The sequence below is a fragment of the Notechis scutatus genome, chromosome 1 (assembly GCF_049901735.1).
Source record: "Notechis scutatus isolate UNSWTSFEM ecotype Mainland chromosome 1, rNotScu1.2, whole genome shotgun sequence".
NCBI classification, from domain to species: Eukaryota; Metazoa; Chordata; class Lepidosauria; order Squamata; family Elapidae; genus Notechis; species Notechis scutatus.
The window spans coordinates 190,137,593-190,162,070 of NC_142009.1; the positions used below are offsets into that span (position 1 = coordinate 190,137,593).

Here is a 24,478-nt window from a genome sequence, read left to right on the forward strand (position 1 = left end):
GCCATTTCTGCTGGCACGCGAGAGGCGCATGCGGAGAGGGTTGGGGGGGTTACACGTGCATTGCGTTATGGGTGCAGGCACATGCGCGCACTTTCAGCACGTAATGAGGAAAAGGTTAGCCATTACTGCGCTATACGGTCTCCCAAAGTTTGTCCAAATTCACGTTCATGGCTTAGATGGCATTATCTAACCACCTCATCCTCTGCTGTCCCTTTCTCATTTTGCCTTCAGCCATTCCCAACATCAGGGTCTTTTCCAATGAGTGCTCTCTTCTCATTTGGTGGCCAATTCAGTGAGCTTTCACTTCAGTATCTATCCTTTCAAACAAAATGGCAAATATATCCCAGGGTTATAGTCAACCTGATGCCTTCCAAATGTTTTAGCCTTCACTCTCCATCAATCCTAGGATTGCAAAGGATTGTAGGCATTGCAACTCAAAACACCTAGAAGAGCACTGGGTTATTTATAGATACACCGCTATAAGTGTTAGTGTAATAATTCTCTTTTTTGTACCATAGATGTTTCAAGAGCAGGGGCCTCTGAGGGCTAGAGACAACTGACAAACAAGCTTGATAATGCTTGCCATCTAGTGGATATTGTTTATATATACAGTAAATGAAAATATATAATGTATTGTGTGTAACATGAAACAGTGGCTGGTTCTATAAAAAAATTAGGCAAATATGACGATAATGATGATTTATCCAGGATTGGTTTTACTGTTAAAAAAAAACACAACCACAATAATAAAATACATTAAGTAGTACAGGGAAGCTATTATAAAAATATAAAAACAGTAGTGCTTCTGCACTTGAAGAATGCAGGCCTTAAAAATAAAAAAATGATTGGGAGAAGACGAATGCTAAAAAGATTACCAACTTAGGTTTTAGGATATATTTCAAAAGCAAACCATACAAGTGAAAAGGAATTATAATTTGAACTCAGAATGCTAAGTACATTTTCTTAACGTTTAGAGGAAAGATCAGAAATGTCAAAATTGCAGACTAGTTGATTAAAAACATTCTGCAGGTAGCCTATCACACTTGGGATTGAAGATTCGGTCATCAACTGTGCTTACAATCTTACTTCAGCTTTTGTTTGCTTTAATTAATGACTGCAAAGGTTGAACATGTGAGAATTGATTGCAGTTACATTTTCATTATTGTTGTAATTGCAAACAGTTGCTGTCCAAGGCAGTTGCTAAACTAGGATTGCCTGTCTAAGAAGAGAGTGAGAGACAACTTTTCTATCGTCTCCAAGAAAATTTTATTAATATACCCATGAATTCACCAGAAGTAAAACTAAAACAACATTCATTTAGTGAGTGGTTGAACTTAGGGTTCAAGTTAGGCACTGAAAAAAATACATACAACCAATACTCACACTTGTGACTGTGACCTCATAATTGTGGACACTTGGTAACCATTGTGTATTTATCGTGGTAGCACTGACATGCGATTGTCATTTGCAACCTTCCCATCTGGCTTTGAACAAGCAAAGTCAATGAGGAAGTTGGCAGGAGGTTGCAAGTTGTGGTCACACGTTGTTTCATTTAACAAATATGGTTGAATCACTTAATGATTGCAGCTTTGGACTGCCAAAACTGCTGTCACAGTTCCCACTATGATAGTGGGGTCACCTGATCTTTTGCTTATTGGCCACTTTGCTTAGTGATAAGAATTGCCAGTCCTAAGCCAGGTCATAAAGAGAGGATTACCTGTACTAAATTACCTACCTTAAGTCAAACTCAGTTCCTGGTGTCTATATACACACACAATCCTGTTGAGTTTCTGAGGCTAGATCAGTGGTCGCCAACCGGTGGACTGGGGACCACTGGTGGTCCATGAGAAAATTTTGGTGGTTCGCAGAGAAATGTCTCCCGCCCAAAGCACTCCCCCAAAGCAATTAATCCAGGCTGCACAGGAACATAAGGCTGTGCTGCCCACATGGCCATCCACCCGCTGGCCAAGCGCAAACCTTACCTTGAGTAGAGTCACGTGAGTTGGAACTGGAAGGTGAGACCAACGGCGGGGGAGGGAAATCCACCCCAAGGTGGCTTGCTAATGTTGGTGGGAAAGTCGGTTCCATATTCAAGAGCTGCAGTAGTCACACGACTGGCCCTTTGGTCATCTCAGAGCAGCTCCTCCAGTCCATGGCAGGCCGGTGCACCCAGGTGGAGGAGCAGCTGCTCTGGGATGACCAAAGGGCCAGTCCTGTGACTACTGCAGCTCTAGAATATGGGACCGACTTTCCCACTAACGTCAGCAAGCCACTATCAGTCAAAATTCATATTAGTGGTCCACGGGATTTAAAATTATGACTTTGGTGGTCCCTGAGGTCCAAAAGATTGGCAACTCCTGGGCTAGATGAGATTGACAGTGTGGTACCTGCTGACCTCTCCCTCCTCCTTGCAGCTATTCCATCAACTTCTATTAGCAGGAGGTCTCAAAGGAAGCAGAGTACTTGTGCAAAAGCATTTGGGACCAATGAGTTTAACTCTTATGGTTATGCACTATGCTGTATTTAGTCTTTGTTCTAGAGATGTAATCCCCAAAAGCAGGAGCAGGTGATATTCAAATTGGTGAGGTCTATCCGTATTTTCTATCTTTGTACAAAATAAGCAGTTATGATGTCGCCAAAGATTTTCATTCTTAGGATAATTTCACACACGGTACTAGCTTATGAAGCATTGAAATAATATTAATTGCTTCAGTGTGGTTTGTATTGTTTTTCCTATTTATAATTTATATGTATTTTGAGTTTGAACAGAAATTCTTTCTTTTCACAACTGTTTTTGGGGGAGTTTTTTCTCCAGTCAATGATAATTGGACCTTTGAAGCCAAGTTGAAGGAATTAAAGGGACTTCACCTGTTTTTGTGTCTTTGTTGCTTTTGTATCCCACCCTGGGTCATCACATTGCTGAGGGAAATTCACCACAGACAGAAGCCAAGGATAACTTAACAGGAGAAATTAATTATGTTTATCAAACTCATTTTGCATTAAGGTAATCCTCAGTCTATGTTGAATTTTGTTTATTGAGAGGACTATTTTTAAGTGAAAAAGAAAAGATTCATCATCTTAATAGACTTTATTTTAACTGTTAATAGTCCATATCTCAATTGTTGATAAAAAGGATATTTCGCTCACTGTCAGTACAAATTAAAGGTATGTATCATTTTAAAAAGTGAATTGGTTCTTGCAGGATTGTAGAGAATGGGATGTCCCTTATTCTACATTTGGCATCATTAACATACTGAAATTGTTTAATTGCTCATCTACTCCATATTCCATCCCATTTTTGTCTTTAATTAATTGAAGTAAAAAACCAGGTATAACAAACCAAAAGGGGAAATGATACAATATCCATATATAAATACATACATAATGTTATAGTCCCTAACTCATCTGCATTGTTATTTATCCTTTTTTTGTTAATAATATTATTGCCGTTGCATAAGCTTTGCACCAAGGTGAAAGTTGAAGTGAAAATTCAAAAAATGAGATTTGATGTAGTGATTTAAAAATTAATTATAAAGGGATGGGATTTGTTCTGTTTTTATTTACTAGTGGTTTGTCCTGTCAGTGTTGGTGGGGGCATTCATTGTTTAGGCTGTTGTTTACTGATAGCCTGTTTGCCTTGAGTTTTTGATTGGCTCTTGTGAGTGGTATGTAGATGTTGTTTATCTTTATGTGCTTGTTGATGGCTGATTTGTCTGAGTGTCGGGCTTCTGGAATTCTCTGTTGCTAGAGCATTTCAGCAGGGCTGGGCATTCAGACATTCAAAAGAGATAATCAAAAGCCAAAAGGAAGCAAAACACCTCCCCACCAGAATCAAGATCCTGATGAGCAGAGATTAAAACCAAGATTAACACTAGACCAACAATCAAGAAGAAAACAATAACCCAATCAAGCAACTATGACTTCACACAAACAAGTTATTAGTAAGCAACAGTCTAATCAAGGAACCACCAAGATCACTCCCAAAAACGTTGACAGGGCAAGTCATAGCATATAAAATGAGAGCAAATTCCCTTCCCTCCTACTAGTGATGATGTTAACTAGTTTGGTAATGAAATGTCTACAAGCAAACAACCAAGCTCAGAGAGCACCCAAGGCAGGGATGGGATGGTGGGGGTTTGCAGGGGTTCAGGAGAGCCCCTAGCTAAGATTCTGTGCAGTTTGGAGAACCCCCAAATCCCACTCCTGGTTGGCCCTGCCCATCCCTCCCCAGAGTCCCCACGTGGCCCCTTTTGGATGCAGGTAAGTGCACGGTGCGCGGGGAGGCTCGAGGAGGATGAAAAACAGGGCTTCTGAAAGTTTGGGAAGGCTGGAAATGGGCCTGTTTCTGGCTTCCAGAGAGCCTCCGGAGCCCAGGGAGGCCATTTTCACCCTCCCAGAGGCTTGAGGAAAGCCTCCGGAGACCAAGGAGGGCAAAAACACACACACCCCGGGTCATGCAGGAGGCTGACTAGGCCATGCCCTTCCAACAACTGGGGATTGCTAAAATTACTAAAAATTTTGAAGCCCACCCCTAGCCCAAGGACTCAACTCTGAGCTCCAAATATTCTCTTCCAAAAATATTTGTGATTTCACATATGCCCATTTATCCAAGATCTGTGCTTGTGCTTCTTTGTTTTAAAATTTTGGATATTTTCTTAGGGCGTCTTGGTATATGCTTGCTATATTTTCTTTGTTCACTCTTCTGTGCCATGCCATGGCATTTAGGGGATTGTTCTTTCTGTTCTTGGCTCTACAAAGTGGTCTTCAACTCTGGGAGACAGTTGGCAAACTTTGCTGTATTAGGAACTGCTTTTCCCAGTTAGTGAATTTTTAAGACTCACTGGGAATTTAAAAGGAGTCAAAATGCCTGGCCTGTTTTAAAAAGGCTGGAGCCGTTTGTGAGCAGCTTCTTCCTCCTTTCATATCCTCGCATCATTTTGCTTCCTTTTGCCATACCCCTATTCTCTTCTAGTTGCTCTCCATCCCTTTTCAGTAATTCTCCTTTCTGTTTTCTGTATCTTGTACAGAGGTGGATTTATGAACTGTACAGATGCAGATAGATAACAAGACGCCCATAACAAAGAACATTTATTGGTTCATCAGGTGTCCTCATAACTCACATTTGTGATGAAGTTCTTCTTTAATGACCAGTCCTTTGTATATCTGTCTTGTAGTAAAAGATAGTTATCTCCTAACCCATCTCGTAGAGATAGAAAGCAGCTGCCATGAGTTAGGGAGTTCAGGGAAAAGTGAGCAAAAACTCCCCCAACCCATGGAGGGTTAAATTAGTGACCAATCGGGATTACAGATGTGGCCACGTGACATGAACTACATTTCCCAGGATACTTTTAACTACATTTACCATGATGCATTCCCTTAAGGGGACAGCTCATAATTCCTAAGTAACTATCCAATTCCCATAGACTGGCTGGGACAGCACACTCAGTGCCCAGCCTTATTGTCCAAACATTAGAGCCCTACAGACAGGGGGGAAAAAAGAAATCTCCCTCAGGGACTGAAATAACAATAAAGGTTTCTTGGCAAGGGAATTTCATGACTGCAAGTGTACAATTTACATTCTGCTGTACCCTGATTAAGAGCTTGCATTTTGTAAGTGTGTGTGTGAGTGTGTGTGTGTATGTGGTATAATCACTAAGGTCATGATTCTGATCCTGACTCATTCTTATGATAAGGCAATCCTTACTTTGGGGTTTCTGAAACATTGCATATGATCAATGCAAAATAAATCCAATTGCTTTCTTAATTTTTTGCTACATTAAAAAAGTATAGTACTTTAACTTATTTAAATTGCAACTGTGAAAATAGAGGGAACTAGTATGATAAATAACTGACAGTTTAATTATCTTCATGTGGTCCAATTAACACAAACTGCTGGTAGAATGGAAATCACTGTAGTTTATTACCGTTGGATTACTTTGTTTCCTTGTAATTTTTTGTTGTGTGAAAGTTAATATTTGATTTAATATATGATCGCCAATAAGGTTTCTTTTCATTATAAGAAAATAAATCAACACATATACATTATCTTATGTAGTGGCATTTTGCCATCTTTCTCACCAGCTGAAAAGAATCTTCAACTACTTTTGGCATGATAACTTTAACAGTTAATAAGCTGCCTGTATTAATTCCTAAACAACCCTTGAGTGTTTTAAGATTCAATATGCCTAACCAGCTATGGTTATGCATTGTATTCAGATCCTGAAGGTATCATGACTCCTTGGTTCCTATAAATGGAAAAAGAAAATAATGTGTGTAAATGATGAATTCAGCTGAAACCTTTGTAATTCTAGGACAAAAATCCAAAATTGCCCGAGTAAAGTATTCATGTAACAGACTTCTGTTTATCCTCAAAATCCACTCAGAGGCTCAGGAATCAACACATCTTAATAATATTAGATAAGAAGGAATTGCCACCTATTCTAACAGAGAAAAAAATGATTGTCACTCATCCTGTGCAATTTCCACATTCTATTTCAAATCAGCATACACTTTAGCAATTCTTACAAGCATAGAACACTGTAGATTCTTCAATAGCTTTTATTGTAATATAAAAATAGTTACAAAATTTTTACTTTACAAAGTACTACTGATCCCATATATTCAAATGGATTTCCAAATATTTCTATGGTAATATTGGCAATATCCAAGTTTGCTTTTTATTAAAATTATACTGTTTATTCTAATATATAGTACAGCATGCATTCTTTTAGAGATGTGGATCACATACAGCCACTGATATATCAGACTGGTGTTTTTCAGCCTTGGCAATTTTAAGATCTATGGCATGCTGGCTGGGGAATTCGAGATAAAGTCCATACATCGTAGAAGTTACCAAGGTCGAGAAACACTCCATAAAACAATCTTTGGTGTCAATAATTCTGCCACGTTAGTTTAAAAATTCAAAATATAAAGGCACATTCTTTCTTTCCCACTGTCTTCTGTAGAGATCGGAGTTTGCAAAGTTTTACATCTTCTACTGTTAACCTACTGAGCATTTAAGCTAATATGCTGAGAAGAACCTTGGCTTCTCTAAAGCTGTTATCATAGAAAATGGCTATGAAGATGTTTGGGATGGGGCTTATCATTTACAGTACAGCAGTTCTCACCTAATATTGAGATATCAACTCATTATTTTCATTTTGGAAGTTGTAATCCCAACTTGTTTGAAAAGGAAGTCTGAGGAAGGCCACTGTTTCCTAAGATCACTCTTATAATGCCTCACACTGTAACCAGCAGCAAAACAGGATAGAAAAGACAATTTCTGGCACATAAAGTTGGCAGATTAACTGCTCACTTTGTTTTCCTGTCCACAATAGCAAACTAGTCAGGATAAGGACACTGACATGAAATATCTTCTTGTTTTTCTTTCAGAAACTAGGTAGTAATTTTTTGAGATGTCACTAGAATGTTTTAATTTACATTACAAATTAAGAGTAAAAGCCAAATCTATTTAAAAGTCAGTTAAAAGTATTGAGAAAAGAGTACTTTTTAAAAGAATCTGTTTGCTGCTGTTGTTTTGAACTTTTCTCCAAATGAGCTGCAATTGATCATTCAAAAATCTGATTAGCTTCCCTAAAGTCCCATTACATACTCCATGCCATACTGTCCAGAAATATTTAGATGGTCTTTTCAAAATGTAATCAAGGATGTGCTGAATATATTTTCTCAATATTGCCTAGAATAAGATTGTTTCATGTTTTATTCTGTGTAACATAGCAATAGCACTTACTTATATACCGCTTCAGTGCTTTTACAGCCCTAAGTGGGTTAGAGTCGGCCTATTGCCCACAACAATCTGGCTCTTCATTTTACCCACCTTGGGAGGATGGAAGGCTGAGTCAACCTGGAGTCTGGTGAGGTTTGATCTGCCAAATTGCAGGCAGCTAGCAGTCAGAAGTAGCCTGCAGTACTGCACTCTAACCACTGTGCCACCATGGCTCATCCTCTGTAACAATAGCTAAAGGGTATCTCAGTCTAGCTAGTTATTATTAAACTAAAAAGTAAAAGTAGATGGCATTTTTAGCTTCAATAATTTCTAAATAAAGTTATGAAGAGCAAAAAGAAAACGCCATGAATCCTCTATATAAGCTTGTATTTAATGTCCTTGGGAAAATGTAAGCACTACAGATTTGGCTTATAGCTGGCAGTACCACACGGAGGGCCAGTTTAGGATTAATGATGTCACCTGACACTATAAAAGGAGAATCATGTAGAAGAGATGGAAGAAACGGGGGGTGGAGTGAAAAGGGGGATCAGTCTAGAATCTATATGTAGTCACAAGAGAACTAAGTCCAAGATCCCCCCCCCAATGCTGTTGACCCTTATCTACCTCTTACATGTTAGCTAAGAAGTTTCCTGTGAATAGGCTTTTAGCAATAAGTTTAATTGAACCTCCACTGTGGACCTGATCTTTTGCACATCTAACAGATCAAAACATAAAACAAATAAATTGGACAATCCTAAAACACAGCATCATAAAATGGAGGTTGAATGTCCAAATTATTTTCAATATTGTATAGTTTTTCTGAAGAAAGCTTGTTGAAATCTAAGCATAAAGTAAATGCTCTTCCTCCTAAAAATAAGTAGCTTATCGAAATGTGTAGTAACTATCATCAGTTCAGAAGAACTAGAATTTAATGCAACAGCTTCAGTTGTTCATTGAGGAAAACGAGATCAGAGGGAAGGCTTGCTCTTTGCCAAACATGTATTATCCATGAAAAACCATGTATTATCCATGAAAAAAATATTTCATTTCCCCCTCCCCTTTCAACATTCCTGAATGTACATATGTTGAAATGACATTCTTTAAGAATAAGAGTTTACAGTAGCACAGTTTTAATTTAGTTATATCTAGTTTAGGTTTAGTTAGGTCTAGACTTCAGAGAAACTTCCTATCAGTGAGGACAATAACCAGTGGAACAGCTTTCTTCCAGAAATCATGGGTGCTCCATCTCTGGAAGAGTCTAGACCAGGGGTCTCAAACTCAATTTACCTGGGGGGCGCTGGAGGCAGAGTCTGGGTGAGGCTGGGCCGCATAAGGGATTCCACAAAAAACATTGTTAGAAAAATATCCTCAAATGTCATCAACAGTTAATGATTTCTCCAATACATGAACTGTCCTGAACACATGAATGGAACATTGAATGAAGATCATGAACAGTTCCTCAGAACATGGCTTCTCCAGCTTACTCCTTGCTGCCAGAGACTTGACAACGCTTCCTCTCACATATCTGAGCCACATTTGGCTTGAGAGGAGGCACTTGAGACCCTCAGTATGGCTTGAAGATGATCATCAGAAAGTCTGGACCTGTACTTGGACTTGTTAAAGTTCAGGGTGGAGAAGAAGCCACGACGAGGAACGGCGGGCGGGACTTCCTTCAGAGGTCCATTCCCCCTGCGGGCCGCACTAATATTATACTTTCATATCACGGTGGGGGCCACAGGATATCGTCCTGCGGGCCGCAATTGGCCCACAGGCCGCGAGTTTGAGACCCCTGGTCTAGACAGTCACTTATCTGAAATAGTATAGGCTCTCCTGCTTGTACAGGGGGCTGGACTAGAAGGCCTCCAGGGTCCCTTCCAGCTCTATTCTATTCTATTCTGTTCGAGTTTACACTGCATTCCCTTATAATCTGCAATCACTCCAACAAAATATTTAATCCAAATAATGGAGATACTGAATAAAGCCAACATTCATTTAAATGTGGTTGTGCAAAAACAATACTGATTGCCTTATAGCAATAATGTCTATTATGATATCAGAAGATGTGTTTGTATGAGAAGCTGGCACCTATGTGAAAAAAAGAAGCTAGACAGGGCAATCAAATTATCACCCACACAACCACTTGCTTTGTCTCTTCCTTCTCTTTCTGGCCACCATAATCATAATATTGAACAGCAGAACACATAGTTCTTTCACCAGTGCCAATGGAAAGCAACATCATAAGTCAAGAAATAATGATTAAGAATGAATTGTGGAATCAATCATGCAAGATGGCCAGAAGTTCCATAGTATTATGGAAACAAGTTTGAACTTTTTTCCATAACAAGTATCAAGGTATTTATCCATTTTATTCACTGGAGTGCTTTTTTCTTTATAACTTTCTTCCAATATCTGAAACCTAATTGTTTATTTTGTAGTTCCATCAGTCAAAATCAATGAAAAAGTATTTCATGCAGCTGACCTGGTGATAATTTCAGGGTTTCCCCCCCCAAAATTATCAAGAAATACAGTACAAGTTACCATAGTGGCACCATATGAACATAGATATTTCTAAAATTAGCCTTTACTAACTCTTCTCATTTATTCAGAAAATTCTTTAATAAAGCAAAGTATAATGTGTCGAAGAGCTGGGAGAGAATAGGGTGAGTGAGTTTTCTTCATTGCAAATGTTGTTATATACTTTCTTTACGTAGTTGATCTCTGTCCAACTTCATCAGGTTTGGGATTTCTTTTCCTAGCAGCTCCATCACTGTTGAACTCCAAATCTGGATTATGACAGTCATCATCACTGAGTTCTTCTCCAATTCTTTGATGGGCTAGGAAAATGTGTTCGGGTGGGCGCTTCCATTGAGGCCTTGTAGCTATCCACAAAATTACAGCCCCATAGGCGACAATCAGGACACCCAGAGCATTGACAAAAATACCTTCTTCTGGGAAACTGCTATAGGGAGGTGTTTTCCTTCAGAGAAAAATAAGTTAAAATTAAGGAAACAATTAACAATAGTCAATTAGTAAATGTCATTGTTAAAAACATTAGTGACATCCAAATAAATACTTACAGACTAAAAAAAAGTTTTTCTGTAATTCCCATTAGGGCTGTGGCAATCCCTGTTCCAAAGATGAGAAGACCTGAATATATGTGTATTGGCATAACAGCTGTCCGAAGAGAAGGGGGGGCAAAGGGAAGTAGGAAGACCACAAGGCCTAAAACAAGCTGATACATAGATAAAACTTAGTAAATGGCAACCGTATACCTTATTTTAAAAACAAACATTGAAAATAAATCTTTATGAGGCAGTGCCAAACTTGATTCTTAAATTATCTGCTGAAATCTTTTAAAACCCACAGGATATTTTATATCACCCATCACAACTTGTGTACCTTTGGGAAGTTTTCAGATAAAAAGGTAAAATGACATAAAAGTTAGTTAAAAACAAGCTAAAAATCAATTAAGAAAAAGTTAAAAGGGAAAACTCTGTAAGCTAAAAGGCAGAGAACCTTTAGCCCAGTGATAACTAACTGGTTTATGAGACAGGGGGGGGGGGAGGAGGAGGAGGGGACAGGGTCACAGGTAACTGTAAATTACGTATGCCAGAGTTGGCTTCATGCAGGGCAGTGCCAGTCTGTTTCCTCTAATGAATCCTTTGAAGTTTGGCTCGAGAATCATGATTTAATTAGAGCAACTGGTGGAATCCTGACACAGAGGCTATTTTCTTTTTTTCTTTTTTCTTTTTTTTTAAATCTTAGTATTTCTTTTATTTATCTTATATCTTTAATTTTCTATTTCTTTCATTTATTTTAACACAGTAAATGTTTATTTGGTGTTAAGTTAATATCTGTCAGTAGTATTCCCCACTAATTTTAACCATCTTAAATTGTTACCAGGAAGAACAGGTAGTCCTCAACTTGTAAGTTCATTTAGTGACCATTCAAAATTACAATGGTACTGAAAAAAGTGATTTATGACAGTTTTTCACACTTACAACCATTATAGTAACCTTGTGGTCATTTGATCAAAATTCAGTTGCCTGGCAACTGGTTCACATTTACGATAGTTGCAGTGTCCTGGGGGCACGATCACCTTTTGTGACCTTCTGACAAGTGAAGTCAATGGGGAAACCAGATTCACTTAACAACCGAGTTAGTAACTTAAAAACTGCAATGATGCACTTAACAACTGTGGCAAGAAAGGTCGTAAAATGGTGCAAACTCACTTAACAAATGTTTCACTTAGAAACATAAATGTTGGGCTCAAATATGGTCGTAACTCAAGGACTACTGTATGGCCATTTTTATCTACAATTGTTTTTGGCCCATTGCAGAGAATGTGAACTCTTAGACTGGAGAGGGGCTTGACACTAAAGAATTAGGAACACATCCACAGAATTCAGTGATTAGTTGTGAGTGGATAAAGGACTACATTTTTATATTCCAATCAAGCCCCCTGGCATGCAGTACAGATAAACAGAAACGAATTGTATAGTGTGTATTAAAACATTATTTTGATATGCCAGACTCCAAAATCTTGCATCTTATGAGCCATGGAATCAGAGTAGAAACTCCCTAAAAATACTGCCAGTAAAATTTGTGGCCTTTTTGGGTCACAATCCTGAAACTTGGGAATGGCTACCAGTGCCAAATCTACTGCCCCCTTTTTTAAAAAATGTGATTTATTTTTTTTTACTATAATGAGCAATTAGTTGCTTATTGGGGCAAGCTGCTCAGGACTACAATCATCCTTTTAGACTCTATCCTCTTCTCTAAGTGAATTTAGGGAAGAAGTAAGGATGTTTTGGAACTCCAAATTCTGTAGAACTAAACTACATTCCTCACCATTACCATGGAGCTCTTCTAAAGGGCAACGGCTTCCCCAACTTATATATAAAATTTTTACAATAACGATATACATTTACTTTCTTCCCCACTATTAAAAACAAAGTCTGAACGTATTTCTAAGAAAGAGCAGCTTTTATTAAATTCTCAAAAATTTAATAAAAGCTGGAGAACTAAAAAGTTCCTTACTAAGAATACTCAAAATAGAAAGTGGTTTTGTCTTCGGAGCTTTCGGGCTTTGCTGGAGTCCATCTTCAGGGAACTTCTCCAGCACAAGTCTGAAAGTTCAGAAGACAAAACCCCAATCCTGGTCACCAACCCAGATTGGATCCTATAACATTATCCTGAGATATGTATATTCTCCTTCATTCGACAAAGGTTAATTTATCGAGTTGTAAGGTTTATGTCTAAGAATTGCAAAATAAAAAATCCCTTATTAAAATTAATGTATACACAGCACATTTTTATTGAAGTTAAAATAAACTTATTCTCTGTTTAAGTATAGTTTATAAATGACATCTAACCTGTAGAGCATAAAGAATTACAGCAGTCAATCCAATCCAGCTGTGTAGACTGTACATGTTAGGAATCTTCTGAGCATTATGGAAATCGAAAACAGCCACCAGGGAAATAATAGCAAGTGTCAGAGCAATGGTATGTAACCCTGCATGGATTAATTTCATCAAAAATTTGCTGCATTTCCAGGTCCATGGTAACCTGTATACAATAATTGCTGAAATTGGGAAATAAGAAAGAATTCTGAAGTTAAAACAAAACAAACTTTATTAGGAACGTTAAAACTATTCTTGCCATATGACACATGACACTTTTGAGAATTTCCTTCAACAAATAGGTCATGCTTTCTCATTTTACTGTTTATCCCTTTTCTGAGGGAAAAAAATTCAGATTGAAACTAAAATATTGACACCCCCCTTTTTAAAAATAATCTTGTTTTGGAAGAAAAAGGGCGTATCTCAGAGACACAGTGATAAAAGTTTTCTACCTAAGATTTTGGAGACTGACTGGCAATCATGCTAGATTAAATAAATGGCCTGACTCAACACATTTAACAAAAACTTTTTTTTTAATTAAAATTCCTGGCTTAGTGTGCACCTTCTAAACCAGATTCAATAAAGTTGGCTCTTGCTTATATATTTTGCTTACAAATTTTGAATTGTTGGGATTGACAAACCAGAATTTCCCGTTGTGACAATTTACTAAAACTGTTTGGGTGAAATCAGCTATGTGCACATTGGAAATCAGACAGCACATCATCTTTCATAGAACAACAACTCTGTTAAAAAAAAAAACCTGGCCCACATTTCAACTTAAAAAGTCAGAAATAGGCACTTTCCGTCTGCATGATAACCTCAGTGGACTATGTAAGTAAATGGCTACATTCTAGTAGTGGATAGGGCCAGAAGAATTTTGAGGGACTTTAGGGGAGAAATAAATGGCTTAAATTTCTGCAAATTTCCTTAAGACAACATCGTGAATATGCAAAAAAGGAAGAAAAACTGAGTTTACTCATTGAGAGGAGAGTTCTGGGGGAGGGAGCTTCAGAAAGGAATCTGATGAATCACTGTCATTCTTCCACTAAAATTTACGGGGGTGAGGGTGGGGTTACTTTTTTACTCCACTTTATTATTTTTATAAATAACTTAGGGTGGCAAATATCCCTAATATTCTTTCCTCTTATTTTCCCCACAACAATTCTGTGAGGTATCTTACAGTATCTCCGGACAACTGCATAACTGGATAGAAGCATTCTTAAGGGATTTTTTTTCTCTATCCAACTGGATTTTATTTTGGTTTCCCATTGTTACATAAGCAATATCTACTGTATATCTGGTATGTTACTCCTAATGTTATTGTACCTGTACATTATCCATGCCAGTAAAATAATTTACTATTGCCAGCATATCTGCTCAAAGTACCATTCTAACCCCCCATGAATGAATGTGTATGTGTGTGTGTCTGTATAGAGAGAAAAATAAAGATGAGGCAATGATGGGATGGGACACCTGATGATTATATTTGAGAATATGCTGTGGACATTTTTCATAAGTAGCTGCCATGGTGACATAGCCACTGGCAGCACTCCTATTTACCACAAAGCAAACTGCCATTTTTTGGTTCCCCTTTATCCTGAGAATGCACACTCCTACCTCTCTTTGTATTTGTTTCTGGATAGATGAGTGTAATTTCATACAAAACTGCAACATACCACATTCCTTTTCCAAAAATATCTGATTTCCAAATGTGTTCTTGTAAATGAAGATAATTGGGAGGGAGGGGCATTGCGCAGCAAGTTAGGAGAAAGAATCAATTCAGATCTGGCTGTGAGCATGAGCAGATGCCAATGGGCAAGGTATAAAGTTTCCAGTGCCTGGCATATTGCACACTGTAGTTTAAAAGATTTTGCAGTCACGCCTTCTAACAGGTGAATGATACATTGCACACTGATCCCTCAATGAACAGAAATGGATTTGTTAAAATTAAGCACACAACTCTTCTTACAGTTTGCTTTTACTTTTAAAATCTCTCATATTTTTCTCTTCTGGACTCTGAAGATCTAACAACTCCTAGCTTGTACAATTAATTTGCAAGTCCAAATCTGATTTCCTATACTTATCAGACATTATAAACCTCATATAGTATCATTATACAGTATGTGTATTAATTTTTAGGGTTTTTTTTTCCTACTAAGATTTTCTACCATTAAGACTTCTTTCTTTCACCAGTCATATTACTTTACCAAGTAAAGTCCCCAGCTGGGTTTTCCTCCCATTACAGTATTAAATCTATTTTAAATAACACAAATCTAGCATTCAGTACAAGATGATTATTAATTAAAAGACATTCTACAGATGTGATTCCTGCATCATCAATGAAATAAAATTACTTCATGAACTAAAACCAAAATGGTCAAATATTTATTTTAAGACAATTCTACAGAAACTGATATAAGTGCTAATAATCAGAACACAATGGGGTTTTTCAGTAACCCAGACACTGCGGTTTCTTTTGTACCATCCCGGTTAGTCACACTTGTAGCAATCTTCCTCCTCCCCGCCCTGTGCTGTCCAGACAGACCACCGCCCTTATTTACAACTGTTTGTCAACTACCTAGCGTTTTCGAAATAATCCAAAGAAACCACGAGTGCGTTTGTGTTTTTCAAGTCTGGTAAAGCGTCAGTGAAACAGTCGCCGCAGAGAATTAACGGTTCCAAAGCCATTGCTATTAAAAACGCAAAGTCACTGAGGGGGGGGGGGGAACAACACCAGGGAAGCCTAAATACCTCACGCCCTTCTTGCTCTGGAAGAGATATGATCAATTATACGGGTAAACAGAAAAGGGCCCAAGCCCAAGAAAATCATATGCACGTCGTGACAGCCCGCTTTAGGAATCCGGCTGGCAGTTTTGCCACACCTCTTAAGTGTGTTTACCCAGTTGGGTAATGAGGCGTCTGCAAAGCAAACTCGAGACCCCCAAGGACTCCCCAAGTCCAACTGCAACACTCAAAAGAGTTACTCCTTACGTTGGACGCAATTGGAGCGAGGCTCGCTTTCTCGCTAAAAGGGCGCCAACAGGCACCGTTCCCGGGTGAGCGGGTTTGGAGAGCTTGCTCGAGAACCAAGAAAGCGGAACGGGGGGTGGGGCGGTGGGGAGAGGCAGAGCGAGAGGTCAGCCAAAGCAGGAGAATTCCTGCAACTCTTTGCGGGTTTCCCCTCATCCTGGGAAAGGTCCAACTCCACGGCCAGCGACGAGAGCGAGCTGCTCACCTTGCAGTTGCGATCCTAAACTTGCCACCGCAGCCCCCAGCCGCCTTTTGAAGTTGCAGTGCCAACCCGGGGCTGGAAAGCTGACGAGGCCTGTCAGTTTGCCAGAAGAAGCCGTCACACCCCCCACCCGACCCCACCCCCACGGGAGCTAACGGACCCGCATGCTGTGGAAGTTTTGCTTCTATGGGAGTTGCCGCCTTCGCAGGGTGGTGGTGTTGGGGGAATAAATAAATAAAGCCCAGCAGCCTCTTCTCGCGACCTCCTCCCTCTCCACCCACCCCAGTCCCGGCCCCGACCGCTCGGCTGGCCCTCCAAACCCTTCTCCACCCACCCCGTCCTGGCTACGCACCGATCCCTTGGATGAACACGAAGCCCGCGATGATGAGGAGCGGGTGCCAATTGAACTCGGCCGAGCCCCCGTTCCAGCCGAGCCCCCCGCGGTAGTTGAGGACCCAGACCAGGGCGAAGACCACGGAGAGGAAGCCGAGCAGCAACGCGGAGGCGAGGAAGGCCAGGAAAAGCTTGTAGCCTTCCATCTTCCACCACACCAGGACGCAACTGCGGAGGACCCAAACAAACTCGGGAACGGGGCGGAGACGGGAGCCGGAGCTCTCGGCGTGGCGCGCCCTCCTCCTTCGTCTCCTGAAGGGAAAGAAAAAAAAGGGGTGTGTGAGAGAGAGAAAGCCAAGTAATTCCTCCCACTTGGACGGGGCTGGACGTTCAAGGCACCGGGCAGGGGCTCTCAAGACTCGTTCCTCTGCTTTCTAGTCCTTACCCGCTGCTTCTTTTTTTGCGCCTCTTTCCTCCCCTCCCCGGACTCGAAAACAACTCAAAGTTTACGCTCCTTAAATTGCTCTGGCTTAAGAACCATTAGGCTCTCGAGGCGTTTTTTCTTTTCTTTTTTTTCCCGGAAGCTCCCTGCGCGGATATTGGTAAACCCGAAAGCAGCAGCGTTAAGCTCAAACCTGCTATCGAGGCGGCTTATTCTGGATGCCGTTTGGATTTCAGCTTCAAAGTCTCCTCCCCGCAGGGAACTCTCGTTGACTGGATTCCACCTGTATCCTGAGCTTTCTCGAGGCAACGCGAAAGTTTTAGGGTTGCCAGTGCCAAAAAGAACGTATTTGCATTCGTTTTTAAGGCTCTTCTAAGCTATCATACTTTTTTCCACTGGATGCAGCATGGACATTATGGGGGCCTATGGGTTATGTTGTGCTTTTTTCCCCTTGTGATGCAGACTTGTCAGCCTTTTCTGTGATGCTATTTCTGCCCTGACATTCTTCTAGCATGTAGCCAGAGAATCCCTCCACACCTTGTAAGTATTCGGTGTAGGCTTAGGGCCCAAAGTTGGCCCTGTTCGCTGTGCATATACATAGATACATACCATACTGTTCCCTTTTGGGGTGAGCATTACTATTCCCAGCACAGAAAAAGAGTTAAATAATAAGTGTAGGAATAAAGAGCATGAAATTTTTTTTTTTAAAAAAAGGAAAATCTGGTTTACATCAACAGAGCTTGCTATACTTAATGCCTTTGTATCCCTGCTTCCTTCTCATTTGTAAATTTTTTCTCTTTAATCTTAGCTCTTTTTTTGCTTTGTAACTCATCAGTTCCAGCCATTATTTTCAGTTTTCTACTTCATCTTATTCTACTTTGTCCCACTCTTTCATTCACTCTTCACTTAAAATTAGTTACTAATTTAGCATGCTGTATGCTTTTTCTATTCTTTTGTATTCAATTCATCTGCATTCCACATTAATTCATTTTTACCACTTCCTATTTTAACAGACACACACCTGGAATCCAATCCTGTGCATTCAACTTAATTTTTTCTTTCTCCTGATATAAGCTGTGGAAAGGGAACTTCATGAGGACAGTGGTGACACCCAAGCAGGAAAAGCCCAAAGGGAACATCAGGCCAGCCATAAAACAAACTTGCATAGGAAAAGAGATTTAATAAAAGGTATTGAAAGAAGCCTCCTAGACAAAAGCCAAGTAATTAAGAAAGCTAGGGAAACAAGAAAAAGAAATCCCTTACAAACAACAGGTCATGCCAAATCAGCAAAACAAATAGACAAAAGACACGAAATAAATTCCATAGCAGACAGGAGATTGCCACAAAACAAATATAAGAAAACATTAGGAAACTGATAATCCAATCAAACTACCCTGCAAAGTTTGCCTTCTGCACCCCACGGAGTTTACCCTCCGGCGGAAATGAAGACAACCCCTGACAGGATTTATTTATTTATTTATTTATTTATTTATTTATTTATTTATTTATTTGATTTGCCAATTGTTTACAAGATAATAAGTATAAGTGTATACATAGTTGTGAATACATGAAATGGGTACATATAAGAAAAATAAAAGAATAAGAGAAACAATAGGACAGGGACGGTAGGCACGATGGTGCGCTTATGCACGCCCCCTACAGACCTCTTAGGAAAGGGGTGAGGTCAATAGTAGACAGTCTAAGGTTAAAGTTTTTGGGGTTTGGGGAAGAGACTACAGAGTCGGGTAGAGTATTCCAGACATTGACCACTCTATTGCTGAAGTCGTATTTCCTGCAATCAAGTTTGGTGCGGTTTACTTTGAGTTTGTATCTATTGTGTGCTCTTGTGTTGTTATGGTTGAAGCTGAAGTATTCATTGACAGGTAGGACATTGCAATGTATGATTTTATATACCATGCTTAAGTCAGACCGAAGACGGCGTAATTCAAGGTTTTCTAGTTTTAGAATTTCAAGTCTGGTGGCATAAGGTATTCTACAACGAGTAGAAGAGTGGAGAACTCTTCTTGTGAAATATTTCTGGACTTTCTCAATTGTGCTAATATCAGATACGTAATGAGGGTTCCAGACTGATGAACTGTATTCGAGTATTGGTCTAGCAAATGTTTTGTATGCTCTGGTTAGTAGTGTGATATTACCAGAGAAAAAACTACGTAGGATTAGGTTAACAACTCTTAATGCCTTTTTGGCTATGTAGTTGCAGTGGGCTCTAGCACTTAGATCATTAGAGGTGAGTATTCCAAGGTCCTTTACAAAGCTTGGGTCATCAACAAGATCTTGACTATTCAGCTTGTATTTTATTTTCTGTTTTTTTTTGCCAATATGTAAGACAGAGCATTTATTTGTTGAGATTTGAAGTTGCCATTTGTTTGACCATTCAGATACATAGTCAAGATCTTAAAACATTAAAGAAATACAAACACAAGCACTCACACACAAAAGGAGAAAAAAGGTATAAAAAATCAGGGTTTTTATTATACAAAGAGAGCTAGCTCCAGGAACGCAGACTTCTTGCTATCTCTCGCCTTCCTGAAAAATAAACCCAGCTTCCAAGCAGTTGTCTGAATCCTTGCACCAGAGTGCTCCCAGCCGGAAAATTGAATCCTCAGAAGAAAGGCATTTTCCAGCCTTTCAGGTTTTCCAGCCAACCCTGCCACCGGACCGGGCCCGCGGATCCAAACCCAGCCCAGCCGGCATGGACCTTCTTTGTCCAGGGACAACATCCACGAACCCAGCCCGGAAGGCATAAGGGTAGTAAAGGGAGTCCTTGGGCTTTTCTGCTCAACAGCTGCTTGAAAGCAGGTGAGTACTGCTTCAAATTTATAATCTTACTAGGGAGGGGAGTGGAAGCGTGAGTGTACCAGGTGTGTGATTGTGGGTTTTCTCTGCTGAAACTGGGATCTCACCTCCTCTGTGATTACCAGCCGCACCCCAGCCAGCTGCTAGCTCCAACAAGCCATGACCGGCTGGATTTGGGAACGCAAGGGGTGATCACAGAGTGTGAGTCTTTCTGAAGGACGTAAGAAAAACCGAGTGGGCTGAGAAAGGAACTGGTGTTGGGAAATAAATAGAAAGCAGAATAAATAGTCCTGGTGCATCTCGCAAGCAAAGCCCTGTGCATTTAGAAGGGGCCCGTACCGGCTGCTGGCAAACAAAATTGGAAATAGTTTGCCTTACAAAGCAGAGCAGGTCCTTCCAGATCCCCACCTTTAAGGGAGATCTGAAAACTGATGGCGGAGTGTGAGGAGGGGCCCGTACCGGGCTGCTAGGGGGCAGATGGTCCTCCAAGATCCCCATTTTTTAGGGGGGGTCTTAAAACTGACGGCGGAGTTTCCCTATGAGAAAGGGGCCCGTACTGGAGTACTTTCCAGACCTTTTTTGTCTGAAAACTGAAGGCGGTAGCCCGGCTAAACCAAAGTTATCCCCACATCAGGTAGGGAATATGGGAAGTTGTAGCTCGAGGGCAATGGAAGAGACCCCCTTGGATACTTGAGGCTTGGGACGAAAGGCTAGTGCCTGTCCTGCCTGGAATGAATAAAAAAGATGCAAAAAGAATTTGCAAAAAATGGGCTTTATTGCGAGATGACACAGGTAGACAAATTTGGCCTGATAGCGGTACTTTAGATTATAAAACCCTGAAAGCACTTAGAACATGCATTAAGCCCAGCCAAATACCCTATTGGTACTGCTGGGCTGAAATTGTTAGGACCAAAGACCTGACCGAGAAAAAAATAATAATAAGGAAAAGCCTGAAACCCATTTCAGGGAAGGGAATACTGAGGCACGGATTATGGCTCCCCTTTTATGCAAGCCAGTGTGCTGTAATGGGCCAATTCCATTGTGTGCCAAGCCTCACGTGAGCAACCTCAATGGTTCCGGTGCATGCCAGGTCTCACGTAGGCTGAAAACAGACACCAGGAACAAGGCCATAAAACACGTCACAAGGGCAGTTAACTGAAATGCAGTTTGGTTTGCTAGTTTAAATTTACCATGGCATTGCCATTGGGAGATGCCATGCATCCACTAACATTCCTACGCATGTAACATAATGATTGGATGAAACTCACCCCTTTTGTATGTTCCCAATAAAAAGAGTTCCCCCAACCCTGATCGGGGCAGCTCACCCAAGATAGAACCTGCGTTGGTGTCTTTCTTGATGCATTCGACCACCCAGTGAGAAGCCTTCCATATGCGGAGCAAAGCCGCATTTGGTGACCCCGACGTGATCCGCTAAAAGAAACGGGTGCGTCTCTCTTTGACTGCCTATCTCACCCGGCTGGACGAGCCAGTTGCAACTCAGGGAAGCCGTCTCGTGTCACGGATCCCTCCCCAGGAATCTTCAGCAAAGAAGACATCCTCCCTTCAGGTGAGTATGGGCGGAAAATTCTCCAAAGAGCAGATGGCACATTTGCAGGAATTAGGAGAATTAACGAAGAATTCAATTCGTATTCTTGGGAGTCAGGGCAAAATGCTTCTGATTCCAACTAAGAAGGACCTTATTACCCTTTTGACTTACATTCACACGCAATGCCCGGCTTATCCGGATAAAGGGTCCTTGAAAGTTTCCACATGGCAACGTTTGGGTGACTATTTTCATAGCAATCCCAGGGCTCTGCCAAAAATTCTGACCACGTGGAGGACAGTCATGGAATGCTTAACAATCCATGGCTCAGTGCTGACCAAAGCCCCCCTCTGGGGATCCTCCTCCTCCCTATACAGCTGATACCAAAACAAAGGACGCTTTCCCATTAAAAACTCCCCCCCCACACAGCTTCTAAACCCATAAATCCTTCTAACTCAAATTCAGCGGAGGATCAAACACCCATGGGAGCAATCGCACAAGCCATGGTGCAGGGACGCAGAGAAGGCTCTCTTACTCTAGAGGAGCTCTCTCTCTGTCCCGTTGATGCGTTCATAAGAGGAGCTTCAGAAAGCCATTCATAGGCAAATCTCAAATGAAGAAGCTTCTGTTAAAACTGGCTGTTAAAAATGCAAATGAGGATTGCAAGAGGATTCTGCAGCCTCTATCTGCCCGAGGGGGGGCTTCCCTCTCGGACTATATGTTTGAAAGTAAACAAGAAAGCAGCAAGGAAAAAAGAAATGGGAGGGCAACCCGTAGTGGGCTGGCCTTTCCAGAGAACACAGATTGATTTCACCGAAGTATTAACTCCTTACGCATATCTGGGCTATAAAATGCTTTCTGCTACTGCCTATCCTTCACTTCCCTCTCTGTCTCTGTCTTCTCAACCCACCTTGGTTCAACTTCAGCAATATCTGGGTACCATAAACTGGGCCCGACCTTTCCTGTCTTTAACCACTGATATTCTTTCTCCATTGTTTGAAGCCCTTACTTGGGGGAAAAAGCCTGCTGACATAATATCCTAGAGCTGAGCTTGCTGCAACCATATTAGTCTTCCAGAATTTTAACGAACCCATCAACTTGATTTTAGACAGCCTATATGTTACTCAAATAGTCTCCACTATTCATGATTCTTACCTCTCTCCTGGTATTGATAAAAACCTCCTCTCTCTTTTTGTTACATTACAACACCTTGTTGCACAGCGTCAACATCCTTTCTTTGTAGCACACATTCGTAGCCACCAACCCTTCCCAGGAATCCTCCAGGAAGGCAATGATGTGGCTGATCAAGCGGCTGCAGGCATCATGACATCACACACATTGACTCCTTGGGAGAGTCATTCTTATTTCCATCAAAACACCAAAGCTCTCATGAAACATTTCAACCTCACTATGGCTGAAGCCTCAGCCATTAGACAGCAGTGCCCCACCTGTAGTCAACAAGCCCATTCCATTCCCTTAGGGGTAAATCCCCGCGGGTTGAAAGCCTGCGAAATATGGCAAATGGATGTTACTCAATTTCCTTCATTTGCCCCCTGGAAGTATCTGCATGTTACAATTGATACTTATTCAGGGTTCATAATGGCAACTCCGCAAAGAGGAGAAGCCTCCAAACATGTCATCAATCATTGCATTCGCACTTTTGCATCGTTGGGACGCCCAAATGAAATAAAAACAGATACTGCATACACTAGAGAGGGCTAACTTAACGCTAAAAACAGCGTTAGAACGACATTTGATCAAAGGGAAAAGAACCCCTAGCCTCCCGGCGATGCAAGACACTCTTAATCTCTGCCTTTATACTCTCAACTTCCTCAATCTCTCAGGCAACCCTGCTATGACAGCAGCGGAGCGGCATTTTTCCTCCCCCCCCTCCCCTGATTCTCCCAAACCACAGGTATACTACCGCCAATTGCCAGACCCTACTTGGAAGGGTCCTGCTGCTCTCCTCACCTGGGGTCGTGGCTACGCAGCTATCCAGCTTCCAGATCGTGTCCTGTGGGTTCCTGGACAGCACATCAGACCATACCACCCCAAGGTAGAAAAGTCACCACCTGCAGACATATCAACATGATTCCTCTCGTTGCCTTGCCGACCCTCTTCCTCCTTCTTGCTGCACATGCCTCCAAGGTCTCCATTCCATCTCGAGTGACATACTTCACGCCAGGTACTCCCCTCCTGCTGACCTGCACCGCATCTGGGGACATCTTTCCCCCCTACCTCAGATGGTCAACGCTCCCTAAGCCGTGGCCCCACATCTCCAGCAATGCTTCCTTCCAGATCAACACTTTTGAACATCCCCTCGAACTACACTCCTCATACTTCGCCCCACTGCCACCACCTATTATTGCTCCGGTCGACGCCTCTATGATTCCATAAGCAACATTTATGAATCCTGGACAGTCCTTAGACCCCGTTCACCTCGTCATTATCACAGACAATTCGCAAGTCAGCCTGACATTTATGCTCAGGCCACCCCTTTTCTACATCGGATTAAGAGATCGCAGAACTCTGCCAGCGCATCAGATGGTTGCACCCCCTGCCTGACCAAAACCACGCAGGCAGGCTCCACTCAACTAACTCTCATTTACCATACCCAACAACCGCAGAAGTGCCTTCCTACGGGAAAAACTTGCCAAAACAATGGGACCATGTACCATTTATGCAAGATGAACTCAAAAACCATTTGCTACGATCCCAAGGCAGCTGTACGTCTCAACGTCACCTTATGGGCGGGACTTCCAAGAACCTCTGGCAGATCCGATCCTGAAGGGGAAGGAAAACTTTATTACCTAAACCACACCACTGTGCTCAAGGACGGTACTAACCCAATTGTTTTAATCTTTGATGTTTGTGTTGCTTGTTCTAAACCAGGGGGACATTCATGCGGGTCGGATGACTGGAAATCAACGTACGCCCACAATCATAAATACTTGTGTCATACACCCATTAACTGGGCCATGGG

The 24,478-nt window shown here is 41.1% G+C and overlaps 1 protein-coding gene across 1 annotated transcript; it reads right to left on the reverse strand.

Annotated features, from left to right (window-relative positions):
- Window positions 1–10,233: 10,233 nt before the first annotated feature.
- On the reverse strand, window positions 10,234–17,148 carry CYBRD1 (cytochrome b reductase 1). Its single transcript, XM_087949722.1, has 4 exons — window positions 16,713–17,148; window positions 13,102–13,310; window positions 10,804–10,958; window positions 10,234–10,703 (listed from the first exon to the last, which is right to left on the reverse strand). The coding sequence occupies exons 1-4, from the start codon at window positions 16,897–16,899 to the stop codon at window positions 10,430–10,432; spliced, it is 825 nt and encodes a 274-aa protein (XP_087805848.1). The 5' UTR covers window positions 16,900–17,148; the 3' UTR covers window positions 10,234–10,429.
- Window positions 17,149–24,478: the final 7,330 nt, after the last annotated feature.